The sequence below is a fragment of the Maniola jurtina genome, chromosome 18, assembly GCF_905333055.1.
Source record: "Maniola jurtina chromosome 18, ilManJurt1.1, whole genome shotgun sequence".
NCBI lineage: Eukaryota > Metazoa > Arthropoda > Insecta > Lepidoptera > Nymphalidae > Maniola > Maniola jurtina.
Genome location: NC_060046.1, coordinates 2894822 through 2913169, shown reverse-complemented (window position 1 = coordinate 2913169; position 18348 = coordinate 2894822). Strand labels below are relative to the sequence as shown.

Sequence of the window (18348 nt, the reverse complement as noted above, 5' to 3'; positions counted from 1 at the left end):
AGAAGAATCTCTTTTCCTCACTAAGGGTCTGTTTCACAATCTCCAGATAAACTTTATCTAACAAATAAAGACGTTATGAAACAGAGTAAAATGAAATAGAGACTGTTCGTTGATACATTTCGAGTACCGAATCACTGTTACGTCAAAGCAAAATCTACCTTAACGTAGTTGGTTAAGGTTCTAATTCATCAGTTTAGTTCGGAAGTAAAACAAAAATCGATAGTATTATCGAAACAAGTGTAAATTAAAAATTTAAAATACCCCCGACAAGTGAAGGTTACAGTAACTACAAAAGAGCTGATAACTTTCAAATGGCGGAACCAATTTTCTTGGATTATAGCTAAGAATACTCTCGATCAACTTAACTTACCTCTCAAACAAAAAAAAACTTAATTAAAATCGGTTCATTAGTTAATGAGCTACGATGCCACAGACAGACACAGATACAAATGTCAAACTTATAACACCCTTCTTTTTGGGTCGGGGGTTAAATACTATGGGTATAGTACGCGACAGATCGAGATGGTAATCAGGGTGGGGACGCCGCGCACACCCGCACAGCCCCTGCGGGACGTCCCCCCGCCTCATACCCCGATTGTCATCTCAACCTATGATACTATACAAAGATAGTACCGAAAAGACTAGATACATTTTATACTTTGACTTCTTAGTATGTTCTATCAACGTTATTTATAAATAGGTATTAGAGGTAGGTAACTTTAACAAAATATGGACAATGTAAATGACGCGCCCTATCAATAGACGGACGGTGAAATTCGTCTTATATTTACTATAGTCCTACCGAAAAAATTTCTTTATTTTTACAAGCAAAATAGATATCGAGAGGCGCGATGATTCTATTATAGGAGGCCGTGGCGTTGTAACCGAAGTAGAAGTTGGTATTGTAGCCCCCGTAGTTGTAGTTGTTATACTGGTTGTAGTTGATCCTTGATTCGTAGTTGGCTTTTGACTTGTATTTCCCTCTTGTACAGTAGTTAGTTCCTCAGTAGCAGTTGCTTCTCGAGTAGTGGCTGGCTCCTGAGTTGTAGTCGGATTTTGGGTGGTAGTTGGCGCAACAGTGGTAGTTGTTTCTATAGTCGTACTCAACTCGTCTTGAGTGGTAGTTGGATTTTTGTTAGTAGTTTCCCCTTGTATAGTAGTTAGTTCTTCAGTAGTAGCTGTTTCTCGAGTGGTATATGGCTCCTGAGTCGTAGTTTGCTTTTGGGTGGAAGTTTCATCAGTAGTGTTTGTTGTCTGTTCAGTAGTACTAACCTCTTGAGTAGTAGTTACATTTTTACTTGTAGTTCCCCATTCTATAGTAGTTTGTTTTTGAGTAGTAGTTGTCTCTCGGGCAGTAGTTGGCTCCTGACTCGTAGTGTGCTTTTGACTTGTAGTTTCCTTTTGTACAGTAGTTAGTTCATCTATTGTAGTAGTCTGTCGAGTCGTAGCTGGTTCCTGAGTCGTAGTTGGCACCTGAGTTGTACTTGGCTTTTGACTTGTGGTGTCCTGTTTCGTGGTAGTTATTTCCTCTCTGGTAGTTGTCTCTTGAGTGGTAGCTGGTTCCTGACTCGTTGTTGGCATTTGAGTTGTACTTGGCTTTTGACTTGTGGTTTCCTGTTTTATGGTAGTTAGTTCCTGTATGGTAGTTGTCTCTTGAGTGGTAGCTGGTTCTTGAGTCGTAGTTGGCACCTGAGTTGTACTTGGCTTTTGACTTGTGGTGTCCTGTTTTGTGGTAGTTATTTCCTCTCTGGTAGTTGTTTCTTGAGTGGTAGCTGGTTCCTGAGTCGTTGTTGGCATTTGAGTTGTACTTGGCTTTTGACTTGTGGTTTCCTGTTTTATGGTAGTTAGTTCCTCTATGGTAGTTGTCTCTTGAGTGGTAACTGGCTCTTGAGTCGTAGTTGGCACCTGAGTCGTACTTGGCTTTTGACTTGTGGTTTCCTGTTTTGTGGTAGTTAGTTCCTCTTTGGTAGTTGTCTCTTGAGTGGTAGCTGGCTCCTGAGTCGTAGTTGGCACCTGAGTCGTACTTGGCTTTTGACTTGTGGTTTCCTGTTTTATAGTAGTTAGTTCCTCTATGGTAGTTGTCTCTTGAGTGGTAGCTGGTTCTTGAGTCGTAGTTGGCACCTGAGTTGTACTTGGCTTTTGACTTGTGGTGTCTTGTTTTGTGGTAGTTATTTCCTCTCTGGTAGTTGTCTCTTGAGTGGTAGCTGGTTCCTGAGTCGTTGTTGGCATTTGACTTGTACTTGGCTTTTGACTTGTGGTTTCCTGTTTTATGGTAGTTAGTTCCTGTATGGTAGTTGTCTCTTGAGTGGTAGCTGGTTCTTGAGTCGTAGTTGGCACCTGAGTTGTACTTGGCTTTTGACTTGTGGTGTCCTGTTTTGTGGTAGTTATTTCCTCTCTGGTAGTTGTTTCTTGAGTGGTAGCTGGTTCTTGAGTCGTTGTTGGCATTTGAGTTGTACTTGGCTTTTGACTTGTGGTTTCCTGTTTTGTGGTAGTTAGTTCCTCTATGGTAGTTGTCTCTTGAGTGGTAGCTGGCTCCTGAGTCGTAGTTGGCACCTGAGTCGTACTTGGCTTTTGACTTGTGGTTTCCTGTTTTATGGTAGTTAGTTCCTCTATGGTAGTTGTCTCTTGAGTGGTAGCTGGTTCTTGAGTCGTAGTTGGCATCTGAGTTGTATTTGGCTTTTGACTTGTGGTGTCCTGTTTTGTGGTAGTTAGTTCCTCTATGGTAGTTGTCTCTTGAGTGGTAGCTGGCTCTTGAGTCGTAGTTGGCACCTGAGTCGTACTTGGCTTTTGACTTGTAGTTTCCTTTTGTATAGTAGTTAGTACATCTATTGTAGTAGTCTCTCGAGTCGTAGCTGGTTCCTGAGTCGTAGTTGGCATCTGAGTCGTACTTGGCTTTTGACTTGTGGTTTCCTGTTTTATGGTAGTTAGTTCCTCTATGGTAGTTGTCTCTTGAGTGGTAGCTGGTTCTTGAGTCGTAGTTGGCACCTGAGTTGTACTTGGCTTTTGACTTGTGGTTTCCTGTTTTATGGTAGTAAGTTCCTCTATGGTAGTTGTCTCTTGAGTGGTAGCTGGTTCTTGAGTCGTGGTTGGCACCTGAGTCGTACTTGACTTTTGACTTGTAGTTTCCTTTTGTATAGTAGTTAGTTCATCTATTGTAGTAGCCTCTTGAGTGGTAGCTGACTCCTGAGTCGTAGTTGGCACCTGAGTTGTACTTGGCTTTTGACTTGTGGTGTCCTGTTTTGTGGTAGTTCTTTCCGCTCTGGTAGTTGTTTCTTGAGTGGTAGCTGGTTCCTGAGTCGTGGTTGGCACCTGAGTCGTACTTGGCTTTTGACTTGTAGTTTCCTTTTGTATAGTAGTTAGTTCATCTATTGTAGTAGTCTCTTGAGTGGTAGCTGGCTCCTGAATCGTAGTTGGCACCTGAGTGGTACTTGGCTTTTGACTTGTGGTGTCCTGTTTCGTGGTAGTTATTTCCTCTCTGGTAGTTGTTTCTTGAGTGGTAGCTGGCTCCTGAGTCGTAGTTGGCATTTGAGTTGTACTTGGCTTTTGACTTGTGGTATCCTGTTTTGTGGTAGTAAGTTGCTCTATGGTAGTTATCTCTTGAGTGGTAGCTGGCTCCTGAGTCGTAGTTGGCACCTGAGTGGTACTTGGCTTTTGACTTGTAGTTTCCTGTTTTATGGTAGTTAGTTCCTCTATGGTAGTTGTCTCTTGAGTGGTAGCTGGTTCTTGAGTCGTAGTTGGCATCTGAGTTGTACTTGGCTTTTGACTTGTGGTTTCCTGTTTTATGGTAGTTAGTTCCTCTATGGTAGTTGTCTCTTGAGTGGTAGCTGGCTCCTGAGTCGTAGTTGGCACCTGAGTTGTACTTGGCTTTTGACTTGTGGTTTCCTGTTTTGTGGTAGTTAGTTCCTCTATGGTAGTTGTCTCTTTAGTGGTAGCTGGCTCCTGAGTCGTACTTGGCTTTTGACTTGTGGTTTCCAGTTTTATGGTAGTTAGTTCCTCTATGGTAGTTGTCTCTTGAGTGGTAGCTGGTTCTTGAGTCGTAGTTGGCACCTGAGTTGTACTTGGCTTTTGACTTGTGGTTTCCTGTTTTATGGTAGTTAGTTTCTCTATGGTAGTTGTCTCTTGAGTGGTAGCTGGCTCCTGAGTCGTAGTTGGCACCTGAGTTGTACTTGGCTTTTGACTTGTGGTTTCCTGTTTTGTGGTAGTTAGTTCCTCTATGGTAGTTGTCTCTTGAGTGGTAGCTGGCTCCTGAGTCGTAGTTGGCATTTGAGTTGTACTTGGCTTTTGACTTGTGGTATCCTGTTTTGTGGTAGTAAGTTGCTCTATGGTAGTTATCTCTTGAGTGGTAGCTGGCTCCTGAGTCGTAGTTGGCACCTGAGTGGTACTTGGCTTTTGACTTGTAGTTTCCTGTTTCATGGTAGTTAGTTCCTCTGTGGTAGTTGTCTCTTGAGTGGTAGCTGGCTCCTGAGTCGTAGTTGGCACCTGAGTCGTACTTGGCTTTTGACTTGTGGTTTCCTGTTTTATGGTAGTTAGTTCCTCTATGGTAGTTGTCTCTTGAGTGGTAGCTGGCTCCTGAGTCGTAGTTGGCCCCTGAGTCGTACTTGGCTTTTGACTTGTGGTTTCCAGTTTTATGGAAGTTAGTTCCTCTATGGTAGTTGTCTCTTGAGTGGTAGCTGGCTCCTGAGTCGTAGTTGGCACCTGAGTCGTACTTGGCTTTTGACTTGTGGTTCCCTGTTTCATGGTAGTTAGTTCCTCTGTGGTAGTTGTCTCTTGAGTGGTAGCTGGCTCCTGAGTCGTAGTTGGCACCTGAGTCGTACTTGGCTTTTGACTTGTGGTTTCCTGTTTTATGGTAGTTAGTTCCTCTATGGTAGTTGTCTCTTGAGTGGTAGCTGGTTCTTGAGTCGTAGTTGGCACCTGAGTTGTACTTGGCTTTTGACTTGTGGTGTCTTGTTTTGTGGTAGTTAGTTCCTCTCTGGTAGTTGTTTCTTGAGTGGTAGCTGGCTCCTGAGTCGTAGTTGGCATTTGAGTTGTACTTGGCTTTTGACTTGTGTTGTCCTGTTTTGTGGTAGTTAGTTCCTCTATGGTAGTTGTCTCTTGAGTGGTAGCTGGGTCCTGAGTCGTAGTTGGTACCTGAGTCGTACTTGGTTTTTGACTTGTGGTTTCCTGTTTCATGGTAGTAAGTTCCTCTATGGTAGTTGTCTCTTGAGTGGTAGCTGGTTCTTGAGTCGTAGTAGGCACCTGAGTTGTACTTGGCTTTTGACTTGTGGTTTCCTGTTTTATGGTAGTTAGTTCCTCTATGGTAGTTGTATCTTGAGTGGTAGCTGGTTCTTGAGTCGTAGTTGGCACCTGAGTTGTACTTGGCTTTTGACTTGTGGTGTCCTGTTTTATGGTAGTTAGTTCCTCTATGGTAGTTGTCTCTTGAGTGGTAGCTGGCTCCTGAGTAGTAGTTGGCACCTGAGTCGTACTTGGCTTTTGACTTGTATTTCCCTCTTGTATAGTGGTTTGTTTCTGAGTAGTAGTTGTCTCTTGACTGGTAGCTGGCTCCTGAGTTGTAGTTGGCACCTGAGTCGTACTTGGCTTTTGACTTGTAGTTCCCTCTTGTATAGTAGTTTGTTTCTGAGTAGAAGTAGAAGTTGTCTCTTGACTGGTAGCTGGCTCCTGAGTCGTAGTTGGCACCTGAGTTGTACTTGGCTTGTGACTTGTAGTTCCCTCTTGTATAGTAGTTTGTTTCTGAGTAGTAGTTGTCTCTTGACTGGTAGCTGGCTCCTGAGTTGTAGTTGGCACCTGAGTCGTACTTGGCTTTTGACTTGTAGTTCCCTCCTGTATAGTAGTTTGTTTTTGAGTAGTAGTTGTCTCTTGAGTGATAGCTGGCTCCTGAGTCGTAATTGGCATGTGAGTTGTACTTGGCTTTTGACTTGTAGTTCCCTCTTGTATAGTAGTTTGTTTCTGAGTAATAGTTGTTTCTTGAGTGGTAGTTGGGTCCCGAGCAGTAGTTGGATTTTGGGTGGTAGCTTTCTCAGCAATGGTGGTCTCAACTGTGGTACTCAGCTCTTGAGTGGTACTTGGTTGCCTCTCACTAGTACTTGGTTCTTGAGTCGTAGTTGGCTCTTGAGACGTTGCATTTTGAGTAGTAATTGTCTTCTGAGTGGTTGTTGGTTCTTGATAGGTGGTTTCCTTAGTAGTGGTACTTGGGGTTTGAGTAGCAACAGTCCCTTCTGTGGAAGTTAACTCTTGAATAGTAGTTGTAGCTTGAGTAATAGTCGGCTTTTGGGTGGTAGTTGGCTTTTGAGTGGTATTTGGTGCAGCAGTGCTCGTAGGCTTTTCGGGGACAGTTTCTTCTTTATATATCACGCATAAATCATTATCGATTGAAGGTGCAATGTATCGGAATGAGTCTATCAGCACAATTGATGTCGGTGAAGCCCTTCCAAATAACGATATCTAAAAAAAAAGGAAATATTGAATTTTATAATAGACGCTGATTGAGTAAATAAAACTGCTTACTACTATTTCATTAATAATATTATATCAGATTTGGAAACTTAATTTACCGCTATATTTTTGTACTCGATTCTCAGAAAAATAGATAAATTACATATCATTGCTACTTTTGGCCATTAGTCGCATTTGTAATGCGGTACAGCAGCGATTCAGTAGTGATACAAAACTGCAAAAAGTCGCCGTGGGCGACCTCTGTTACGCTTCGTAGTTCAAAATATTACATTAAATCTTAAGTCGAGGCCAGTTATTTATAAAGAAACTCTAAAATAAAATAAACACACTTACGTAGCCTTTAACTCTACCACTTCCACTGATAGGTACTGTTAGAGTTTGCCAACCTGGAACAAAAGTCGGACTCCATACATTGAGGCTCATAGCTCCTACTACTCGATCGTTCCCTTGGTCGACCGACTGATAAACTAGAACTGTCACTTCATCACTTTCCGGAACTGCTGGGACCATATAAATATTCAATTCTAATATCCCATCTTCAGTTAGTATGAACTTGTACGACGAAACACAGCTCAAAGATGGCTGCGGTGTAATATAACTAGTACTTCTGGGATGAGGAATTTCAATATTCAAAGACGTATAATATTGATCATGATTCCACATGGAACTCCCAACACAGACCCCATGAGTGTTAGTAAATCTTTCCTCGAAGCCATTTTCAAAATCCTCAGTCACACAATCGTTACAAAATACACCGTGGTAAAAATAGATAATCAAAAATAAATAACGATACATCTTTGTAATAAACTTTGTCACACTTCCATAATGTTGTGATATACACTAAATATTCATTATTTCATATTCCTTGTTTTACCTTTACAATCTAAAAAATATAGTTGGAGATCTAGGAGAAGTTATTTTTGAATTAATTGTTAACCAAGCACTTTATGCAAATAATTAATATAGTTGCATTAAAATAAAAATGTAATTACAATCTACATTATAAAGAGACGTATTAAAAAAATGACTTCCAAATTAATAATTTGCATTCGGTAAAATTAAGATAACATAACTAAACGAACATAATACTATAACTATTATTTCGTTCATGATAATAATATGATCGTACACTTAAAATTTGTCCACCTCCTCTTTATCTATATAATCGAAATAAACTTAAACGACGATTAAATAATCGATAGGGTGGATTGCTTTGGATCAACAACTAAATAATCAATCAGTCTTGCTAATTCTACTGATATAGCGCAGTGACGCTAAGCTGGACTCTTTATAATAAATATCAAAAAATATAATTCCTAATACTGAAGACGCAATAGCAACGTGCAAATTATAATATTAGTTTGGTCAATTTTTTAAAAGGCATGAAGAAAGCACATAATTTATAAGTTCAAATAACTATCTGGTTTCAGGAGGGTTTTGGTTGTTGATTCAGATCCGAACAAGGAATTATTTTTGGCACAAAACCAACCAACTCCAATAATATCATCAATTGATTGGGTACAGGATTAACGGGGGGAAATAAAACATCTATATTGCTTAATATACTATCTTGTTTAAGAATAATATATAATTTGGGTTAAGACAAATATCATCTCTGTATTAAGACGACTTATAAAGACTTTTCATTTTTTAAACAGTTCATCGAAAAATACATAATGCGCACTATCTAAAGAATTTCTTTATTTTTATAAGCAAAATAGATATAGAAAGGCGCGGTTTTTTAATAGATGAGCTTGATGTTGTACTCGTCGGAGCTGTTGTAGATGCCGTCATTGTAGTAGGTGCTTTGGTAGACATTGTTGCTTTAGTTGACGATACTGTAGAAGTCACTGTTGGTATTTCAGTAGACGTGTTTGGTGTGATAATCGTAGTAGTAGTTGGCCTTACTACTGCCGAAGTAGTTGTATTTATTGTTGTAACTGGTTCGCCAGTTGTTATTGTCTCTTCAGGGGGAGGTATTTTTTCTGTAGTGGTTGGCTTTTGGGTAGAAGTTATTTTAGGTGGTTGAGTTGTCTCTTGAGGTGTAGTTGGCTTTTGGGTGGTTGTTGGCTTTTGGGTGGTAGTTGGTTTTTGGGTGGTAATTGGTTTTTGCGTGGTAGTTGGTGCAGCAGTGGTAGTTGAAGTTTCAGTAGCAGTAGTTTCTTCTTCTGTATAAATTACACATAAATCCTTATCCAATGATGGTCCAATATACCGGAATGAGTCTATCAACAAAATTGATGTTGATAAAGCCCTCCCCCAAAACTGTATCTGAAATAACACAAGGTATTTTTATTATAACTAAGTACTACATTTCATTGTATTATGTAGAAACTAATTATAGCCTATTTTTTGAACTTCCGAAATATAACTTAATGAATAGTTTTCAGTAGAATTGTAGTTCTGGCGATCTGAATTACTTCTATCAGATTTAAAACAAATTCTTTAAACAACAGGAGATGCTGCTTAAGTAGATGATTTTTTATAAAAGAGTCCATCTCTCTCTCTCTATTTAGAAGTACAGTAAGAAGTACTCTTTTTAGAAATCTATTTAAGGATTAATAATATAACAGCAATAAATAAACTTACGTAGACGTTAAGTCTGCCAGCTCCAGGAATGGGAATACTTAAAGTTTGCCAACCTTGTGCGGAATCAGTGTAACTGGGCCCGAAGGCCCTTGTAGCAACCATAGATGTGGACCCTCCGTCGTTGTGCCGGAATATTTCAATAATCGCATAATCAGCAGTTTCTCTAGACGTCATAAATCTATTTACTTCCAAAGTACCTCCTCCAACAACAGTGAAATTGAACGACGACATACAACTCATTGTTGACTGTGGTGTGACAAAACTTGTACTTCTAGGATGAGGACTCTCTATATTCAAAGACGAATATTGCTTGATATTCCACATGGAGCGTGTAGCACACACTCCGGAATTTTTAAAGTTGTCCTCAAAGTCATTTTCGAAATCTACAGTTACACAATCCTTAGAGAGCGCATTGTTGCAAACAAGGAGCAACAAAAAACAATAAATATACATCATCAAACTATACTACTGTACAACTACTATATTGCCAAACTCTTGTAACGTTGTGATTAACATTAAATCTGTATTGTTTCACTTTCAGTATTTATATCTGAAACACTTGAACTGTGAGTTGATGAGCTGGTGGCATTTTTTAAAAATAATTTTATACTTTATGGCAGGTGTCTTTATTAAAATCAATAAAAAAATATAACTATTATAATATCGCGATTATAGTTTTTTGTAACATAAGTTAAAATAATATTATGTAATAATAGATTATGTTTATAATATCCAAAAATTAATCATCTACTGCAAAGACTGAAGTCCGTCTAATATTTGTATTTATTATCAAAAGATTATTTCTATTTCTAAATTTCGTTTATTTTTCATTCAATAAACATGAAAATTAAACAATATTATGTAAGTTCCTACCCATAAAATATATAATCAATAAGCAAAGTTTAAAAAATTCTTCTCTGCTATTTCGTCATGGTCAAGTTTCTATCAGGTATTGATAAAAGGAATTAGGATTTGCAATGAATAATCAATCAGTTCCACTAATCCCACTAATACAGGGCTTTGATTGTATACGCAACAAACACATTTGGTGACGTCAAAAAAACTATTACAAGGTTTTCATTTCAGTTAACACGTGACGTGACGTAATCTGTTTCGTGTAGACCCCAACCACAATAATACTATACCCTACCTAAAGAATTTCTTTATTTTAACAAGCAAAATTGATATAGAGAGGCGCGGTGTTACAGTAGGTGACCTTGTTGTTGTAACTATAGTAGTCGATGTTTCAGCTTTTGTAGTTATTGTTGGTGCAACGGTAGTAACTTTTGTATTTGGAATTTCCGTAGTCGTTATTTTTGTAGTTTGTTGTTGCGTAGTAGACGATGCTGGTGGTAGTAATTCCGTAGTAGTAGATGTCGTAGACGGTAGTCCAGTAGTAGTCATTGTAGGTTCTTTAGTAGTTGTGGTAGATTTATCTTCTTTATATATAACACACAAATCCTTGTTGAATGATGGTGCAATATATCGAAACGAGTCAATCAAAACAACAGAATCAGGTGAAGCTTTTCCTCTAAACCTTAACTGCAACAAATAAGAAAAAGTATTATAGTAAGTATTAATACTAAAGAAGTTTATTACTAAGTCTTTAACCAGCCAGATAAAAGGCTGTTTATCTGGGGCTGTTATTATTTATCTCTCAATTTTACTGTTAATTCGTTTTATTGGTACTTATCATTAAATATTACAAAAAAAATCAGTCCAATATAATACAAAAAAAAATATCTATGTTAGTGAACGCACTAGCACTCGAAGCTTATTACAAGTTTAAAAATCTTTTAAAAGTATGATAAATAAAAAACATATCGAAGATCCAATCGAATATTATGTTATGATATGATATAAATCAGTCATGTTCCACGGTGCTCAACTTTGTCTAGATGTTCGAATGTTTGTTTGAATGATTGTAGCATGAATGAGTAATGCCACAATAATCGCACCGGTTGGGCTAAAATTTGGAATGAAAATTACTTATACACTAAATTAAGACATTTTGTTCCGGAAAACCAAAGAGTTTCCACGAAATTTTTAAAAACCTAAATCCATGAAGACCAAGTCGTAAATATAAGCTATTAAATAACAAACACTTACGTAGCCTACAAAACTTCCTTGGCCAGGGACGCGAAAACTGTGGATTCCCCAGCCCCGAACAAAGTTATTTTGCGTGGCAAAGAAGCTGCTCCCAACTACGGCAAGATCAGATGCTACAGGAGAATACAGCATGACGTCAACAAACACTGCATCAGAATCATTTGTCGGCATCATATATCTATTCACTTCTATCGTCCCCCCTCTTGTTATGTTGAAGTTATAGGATGTCATGCAGTGCAACGTTGACTGCTGCATCGTTATAAATCTAGTACTTTTAGGATGAGGACTCTTCACATTCAAAGACGTATATTGCTTGATACTCCACATAGGATACAAAGAACAAGTTGGAGATGATGCATTAGTGAAGTTGTCTTCGAAACCATTTTCAAAATTCTCAGTCACGCAATCTTCACTGACCACGCTGTTGCAAATAAAAAGCAATAAAGAATAAAAAAGGTATCTATTCAAAATTAACATTTTCTATTATTTCGTACCGTTACGTTCAATACTAAATATATTTTATTATTCCAACTTCAGTATTTTATATTAAACTTTTTGATAAGGAGCTAGTGGCAGCAATTTGAAAATGATACTATAAAAAATTCCAAAACAGTCAAAGATAAAAATCGTTAATCTGAAAAAAGTATGTTATAAAATTTATAATGCTTCTAAGGTACTTAGTTAAAATAATAAGAATTGAATAGTATAATTTTATGCGTGACAAGTGTTTGTATTTTTCATGACTATTATTGTAGTTCGTGACTGGTGAAGTAGGTATATATGTATTTTAATTTATGATAAGGTCTATAAACAAAATCATGGGTGTACCACCAACTCTGTAGCTATACAATTCATAAAATTATATCATGGATTAACTTGTAACGATAATCAATAAAGTGAATTATTTTGGATTTATAATTAAAAAGATCGATCAGTCTTACTAATTATTCTACTAATTCAGGGCCCTAATTCCTATGAAATTTAAATCGTAGTATAAAAATTAATAACATCCGACATTTTAATACCTTTTCAAACAAGAAAGAAAAATGGCAGATTTTTTAAATCATCCAACAAAATAAAGCTTCATATACGCTAGAGTTGCATAGTGCAACATTGTACCGTGCCGTAGAACCACATGGTACAATAATAAAATTTAAAACTTAGTAAGAATCTTCGACAGACGTCGTATCTATAGCGACATACAATAGACTGCCACATGCTGCAAAGTATTCCCATTGAATATTAGCAATCCGCATTATCGCAATTCGCATGTTATTGTTCCGACGTAAAGCAGCCTTTATTATATACTAGCCGATGCCCGCGACTTCGCCCGCGTGGATTTAGGTTTTCCGAAACCCCGTGGGATCTCTTTGATTTTCCGGGATAAAAGTAGCCTATGTGCTAATCCAGGATATTATCTATCTCCATCCCAAATTTCAGCCAAATCCGTCCAGTAGGTTTTGCGTGAAGGAGTAACAAACATACACACACACATACAAACTTTCGCCTTTATAATATTAGTGTGAAGCAGTTTTATATAAATTTATAATTGCGTTGCGTGGTTGCTGGTATGCTGCTGCAGGTATTACTGTGGATTTTGCAATGAATGCCACCATTTACCTTATCGCACTTGAAACCGTGCATACGAGTATATATATTGACCATCACAGCCCGCTTAATCTCATCGACATGTCACTCATAATCTTGCCACTGCACGATTTCGAGATGAGACTAGAGATGAATATACGTATATTTATGAACAGTTAGCTCTTGTCCCGATTCACTCTTCCTAGTCAATGGGTTCCCTAATCGTAAAACCCTCTCATTTGAACATGTTAATAGATCTTATCCAAATATTAATCACACTTAATATTATAAAGGCGAAAGTTTGTATGTGTGTGTGTGTGTGTGTGTGTGTGTGTGTGTATGTTTGTTACTCCTTCACGCAAAAACTACTGGACGGATTTGGCTGAAATTTGGAATGGAGATAGATAATATCCAGGATTAGCACATAGGCTACTTTTTATCCCGGAAAATCAAAGAGTTCCCACGGGATTTCAAAAAACTTAAATCCACGCGGACGAAGTTGCGGACATCAACTAGTCTCAAATATGAAGGAGATAGGAATGCATTTTCCACAAAGACACGATTTCAATATAGAAAACAGGTGTAATAAAAGATAAAAAGTCTTATCTGAAAAATTTCTTTATTTTAACAAGCAAAATAGATATAGACAGACGCGGTGTTTCAGTAGATGGTGTTGTACTAGTCGACGGCGTCGTAGTTGTCAATTTTGTAGTAGGTGCATTTGTAGTCTTTTTCGTTGTAGTTGTTAATTCCGTAGCAGTCGTTGTTGTTGTTGGTAATTTTATAGTAGTGGGTAATTTGGTAGAAGCTGTTGTTACAGTTGGTGATTCCGTAGTGGTAGTTGTAGAAGTAGTTGATTCCGTAACAGTAATTGTTATAGCGGGTGTAACAGTTGGCAATTCCGTAATAGTTGTTGTTCTAATAGGAGCATTAGTAGTAGATTTTTCTTCTTGATAAATCACACATAAATTTTCATCGATTGAAGGTGCAATATATCGGAAAGAATCAATCAAAGCCACTGAACTTGGTGAAGCTCTTCCCCAAAATCTAAACTGTAAATAAAACAAGATTTTAAATAATAACAGGGGTTCAATTGACGGTACTATGGTATCTAGCTATGGCTGAAGCGTTCCATCAGACAAGACCAGAAACCATTTACAAATTATAAATTACTAACTGATGCCCGCGACTTCGTCCGCGTGAATTTACATTTATCAAAAGTCCGTGGGAACTTTTTAATTTTCCGGGATAAAAAGTAACCTATGTGTTAATCCAGGGTATCATCTATCTCCATTCCAAATTTTATTTAAATCCATTCAGCCATTTTTGCGTGATTGAGTAACAAACATCCACACTTTCACATTTATAATATTATTTGGATAGGGTTAGGATAAACTGCCCTGCTGGGAATAAAACTAACAAGATCGTCAAGGACGGAAGGACAAATACTATAATATTATATAAGTAGTAGGTACTTACAAATAATTTTGTTATTAAAAAAATCTTATCTTTAGAAGCTACAGGACTGATAGGCGGGCGAAGAAAGTAGGAGTTCATCGCAATATTTTATTGTGACTAAAAATCTTAATAGAAATTTTATCAGATAAGTACTCTTTCTGCTTTTCGTAGGTGTTTTCCTACACACTAAGTCTATCTACAGTCTATGGTTTTCACTCACAATAGTTAATACTTACGTATCCCTTAAATTCTCCTGATCCTGGGATAGGAATTCTTAAGATTTGCCATCCTCGAACGAAATCTGGTTGGCTGGGACTAAAAGATCCATTAGCTACAACAAAATCGTTCCCTTTAACGTCGTACTGCATAACTTCAATATTCACATTATCTAAAAAGTATCTTGACGTCATGTATCTATTGACTTCTAAAATTCCGCCTTTAGTTATCATGAACATGAACGATGTCATGCATGTCCACGTTGTCTGTAATGTGATAAAACTAGTACTTTTTGGGTGAGGACTTTTCATATTCAATGAGGAATATGTTTCAATATCCCACATGTTAATCCCATTACACCAGCCATAGGTATTAGTGAAGTTGCTTCCGAATCCATTTTCAAAATCCTCAATCAAACAGTCAATGCAGAACCCTCCCTGGCAAACAAGAAGGAACAAGAAACAATAATGGTATATCATTTTATCGGAGATCAGAGATTTCTTTAGCAATAAAGCCACCCTTGCACCCTTTTGTATTGTTTCTTCTGTGTGTTGTATCGTTTTCCTATAAACAATATATTATGTTTGCAATAAAGATTTCTAAATAAATAAATAAATCATTAAAATGTACTGTCAAACTTCCTCAAAATTTTGCTTGGAACTAAATATCTATTATTTCAACTTCACTTTTTATATTATTACTTAATCACTAAAGAGCAAGTGGAAATAAACTTTTAATGATTTCATTGAAAAGCAATCGTTGACTTAATATCGCCGTAATCAAATAAGACTTTATTTATTCAGACGCCATCTTTTTCCTATAGTTAACGTTTCCTAACGTTTTAGAATCGTATTTTTTTTAGTAATACACAATTATTATCAGCTTCTAGCCAAGTCTGACTTGCCCCGGGGTGAATCTTTAAAACCTTTCTTTGAGGGGGTGTGTTATAGCAAAAAATCTACCTGCAATTTCTAGTTTCTACTCAGTGGCTCAAATCAAGCTATGCTAAATTTTCTTTTGATTTCTCGGTTTCAAATTGAGGCTTTAAATATAGATTTAAACTAAATAAATTTAAAAATCTGTCTTTGGCGATTAATAAAATTAGAGGTTAAATACGCCATCGTCTCTTTAGCTATATATTACTCAAAAACTAATCATTAAAATATAGTCTGTATCATTTTTTGATAAATTTGTATTATTTTGGATTAGCATTAGAATGATCAATCAGTTCAGTTAAATGCTTTTAATACATTGGCCCTGGTGGCCCTGTTATCTCTACAACATGAATAACAACGCATGACATATTTTGTGTTGCCAATACCTTTTTAACCCCCGACCCAAAAAGAGGGGTGTTATAAGTTTGACGTGTGTATCTGTGTATCTGTCTGTGGCATCGTAGCTCCTAAACTAATGAACCGATTTTAATTTAGTTTTTTTTTGTTTGAAAGGTGGCTCGATCGAGAGTGTTCTTAACTGTAATCCAAGAAAATCGGTTCAACTGTTTGAAAGTTATCAGCTCTTTTCTAGTTACTGTAACCTTCACTAGTCGGGGGTGTTATAAATTTTTAATTTACACTTGTTAAACAAAAATGGTCTATGATTTCACAATTAATATCATTACCAGTGTGTTATTTTAATGTATCTGTAAATAAGTTTTTTACTTTTGTGTGCACATCACGTGTATTTGAACAAGTAACAGAACTTTTTCAGTTTGAAATATTTACCTATTGTTAACTTAAATACTGTTAGCAAGCACTTATCAATTCTGTTATTAGTTTTTGAGAAAAATTGGTTTCACGAGGATAAAATTTAGTATACAAGTTAGTCATATTATAGTGGTAGGATTAATAGAATTAATTGATCGTTTGAATGTAATTCGTACCAATGCAGTAATAAAATATTGAAATAATAATATTTTTTATTCTTTATAACCAGAATATAACATATTTTAGGTCCAAATTTTACCCAGACAATGTGTTAAGAACTTATTTAAACATTTTTTTAATTATATAAATAAAATAAATATTTATAGGCAGAAAAATAAAACTACAAAACATACACGTGAACCTGGCTTTGACATATCAACGTACAACTCAAACCGCTCGATATTAGTATGTACAGGTAAAATAAATACATATAAGCGTTTTGCAGCAAAATTTGTACATCAATGAAACTTTGTATATAACTTTATCTTAGCACTAGAAATGAGGATCTGCCGAGTCCTACCAAAATTTAGGGGTCCTTAAGTAAAAAAGTATTTCAAGGAAAAAATATTAGTAAAAGATTTATTTATAATACCATGAACACTTAAAGTAAAAAACGACCTTTACAATATCAGTGATTCCTTCCAGAAAGATGTACGATTCTATCTAAAATATTTCAATATTTTTGCATTTAACTCTTTATATATCTTTTGTACAGTTATAGAGAGACGGGGTGTTCCGGTAGATGTGCTTGGTGCTGTTACCGTGGTAGATGTCGGCTTTGTGGCTGCTGTTGTTGTTGTAGATTCTACTGTAGTAATTATAGCTGCTGTTGTACTTGGCACATTTGTAGTACTAATTGGCACTTCCATAGTAGATTGTATTGTGGGCACTTCTGTGGTCGTAGGTTTTGTGGTGGATAATTCTGTGGTAGTTGTTGTAGTAGTTGGTAATTCCGAAGGAATAGTTGTTGTTGGTGCTTTAATAGTTGTAGTAGTTTGTTCATCTTTGTATATCACGCATAAATCTTCGTCGAAAGATGGTGATATGTATCGGAATGAATCAATCAAAACGGTGGATGTTGAAGAAACCGCTCCAGAAAATACTACCTGAAATGAAACAAATATTGATTATGATGTATTGTCTGTTAATTTTAAATAATATATAATTTTTATATTACACTAAGCAACGTTTTTTGTTTCCTATGCATTCAAGTATTTTTATAATTTAAGTCATGATGTAAATTTACTGTCGGAACTGGTTGCAAAAAATTATATAGACAATGAATGAAGTGGTGACGTGTGAGTCGTATTAAAATGCATGCAAAGTATCTGTAAGCATAGGAAGTCAACAACTATGTAACTGGTTAATAATAAATAACGCAGGCTTATACCAGCTTAGGGATAGTTGGTTTTATATACCTATCTAGTTTGTGTGACTTTAAAAATAAGTTTATTATACTATGATAGCTTTTGAGCAATTAAGAATTTAAACAGGTAAACTTACATAGCCTTCAAATCTGTTAGATCCAGGAATGCGAAATCTTAATGTTTGCCACCCAGGAACCAACCAATGAGACCAGACGTGCCAAGTACCAATATGAAGATCATTTCCTCCAACGACATATTGAAAAACTGCAGCAAATGCTGAATCAGAATCATCATGTGACATAGCATATCTATTGACTTCTAAAGTCCCACCTCCATTTATTGTGAATTTAAACGATGTCATGCATGTCCATGATGTAAGCAGAGTGATAAAACGAGTACTTCTTGGATGGGGACTTGTCATATTCAATGATGAATATTGCTGGATATTCCACATGGGGAATCCAGTGCACCTCCCAACAGTGTTAGTAAAGTTACTTCCGAAGCCATTCTCAAAATCCTCAGTCACACAGTCCCTACAGAGTACAACACTGCAAACAAGTAACAACAAAAAACAATAACGGTACATCATAAAAAATAGATGTCAAACTCCCTTAATATTTGGATTCACACTATGAATTGAATTCAAATTCAGTGTTAATATCGGTTTTAAATATTGATATAGAGCTGGTGGCAATAAATTGAAATCATTTAGGTGATTAAGATGATTAAGGAAAAATTAAGGTGATAGTCAAGTGATAAGACATCGGCCTCCTATTCGGAAGGTCGGCGGTTCGATCCCGGGCACGCACCTCTACTTTTTGGAGTTATGTGCGTTTTAATCAATTAAGTACAATATCACTTGTTTT

At 36.7% G+C, this 18348-nt stretch overlaps 2 protein-coding genes across 2 annotated transcripts; both read right to left on the bottom strand.

Annotated features, from left to right (window-relative positions):
* Window positions 1-798: 798 nt before the first annotated feature.
* Window positions 799-6960, bottom strand: LOC123874619 (mucin-2-like). The gene is made up of 5 exons (XM_045920109.1): window positions 6784-6960; window positions 2253-6438; window positions 2037-2204; window positions 1821-1988; window positions 799-1772 (listed from the first exon to the last, which is right to left on the bottom strand). The coding sequence occupies exons 1-5, from the start codon at window positions 6958-6960 to the stop codon at window positions 799-801; spliced, it is 5673 nt and encodes a 1890-aa protein (XP_045776065.1).
* Window positions 6961-10185: 3225 nt separating this feature from the next.
* Window positions 10186-11403, bottom strand: LOC123874618 (fibronectin type III domain-containing protein 1-like). The gene is made up of 2 exons (XM_045920108.1): window positions 11149-11403; window positions 10186-10581 (listed from the first exon to the last, which is right to left on the bottom strand). The coding sequence occupies exons 1-2, from the start codon at window positions 11401-11403 to the stop codon at window positions 10186-10188; spliced, it is 651 nt and encodes a 216-aa protein (XP_045776064.1).
* Between the last annotated feature and the right edge of the window lie 6945 nt (window positions 11404-18348).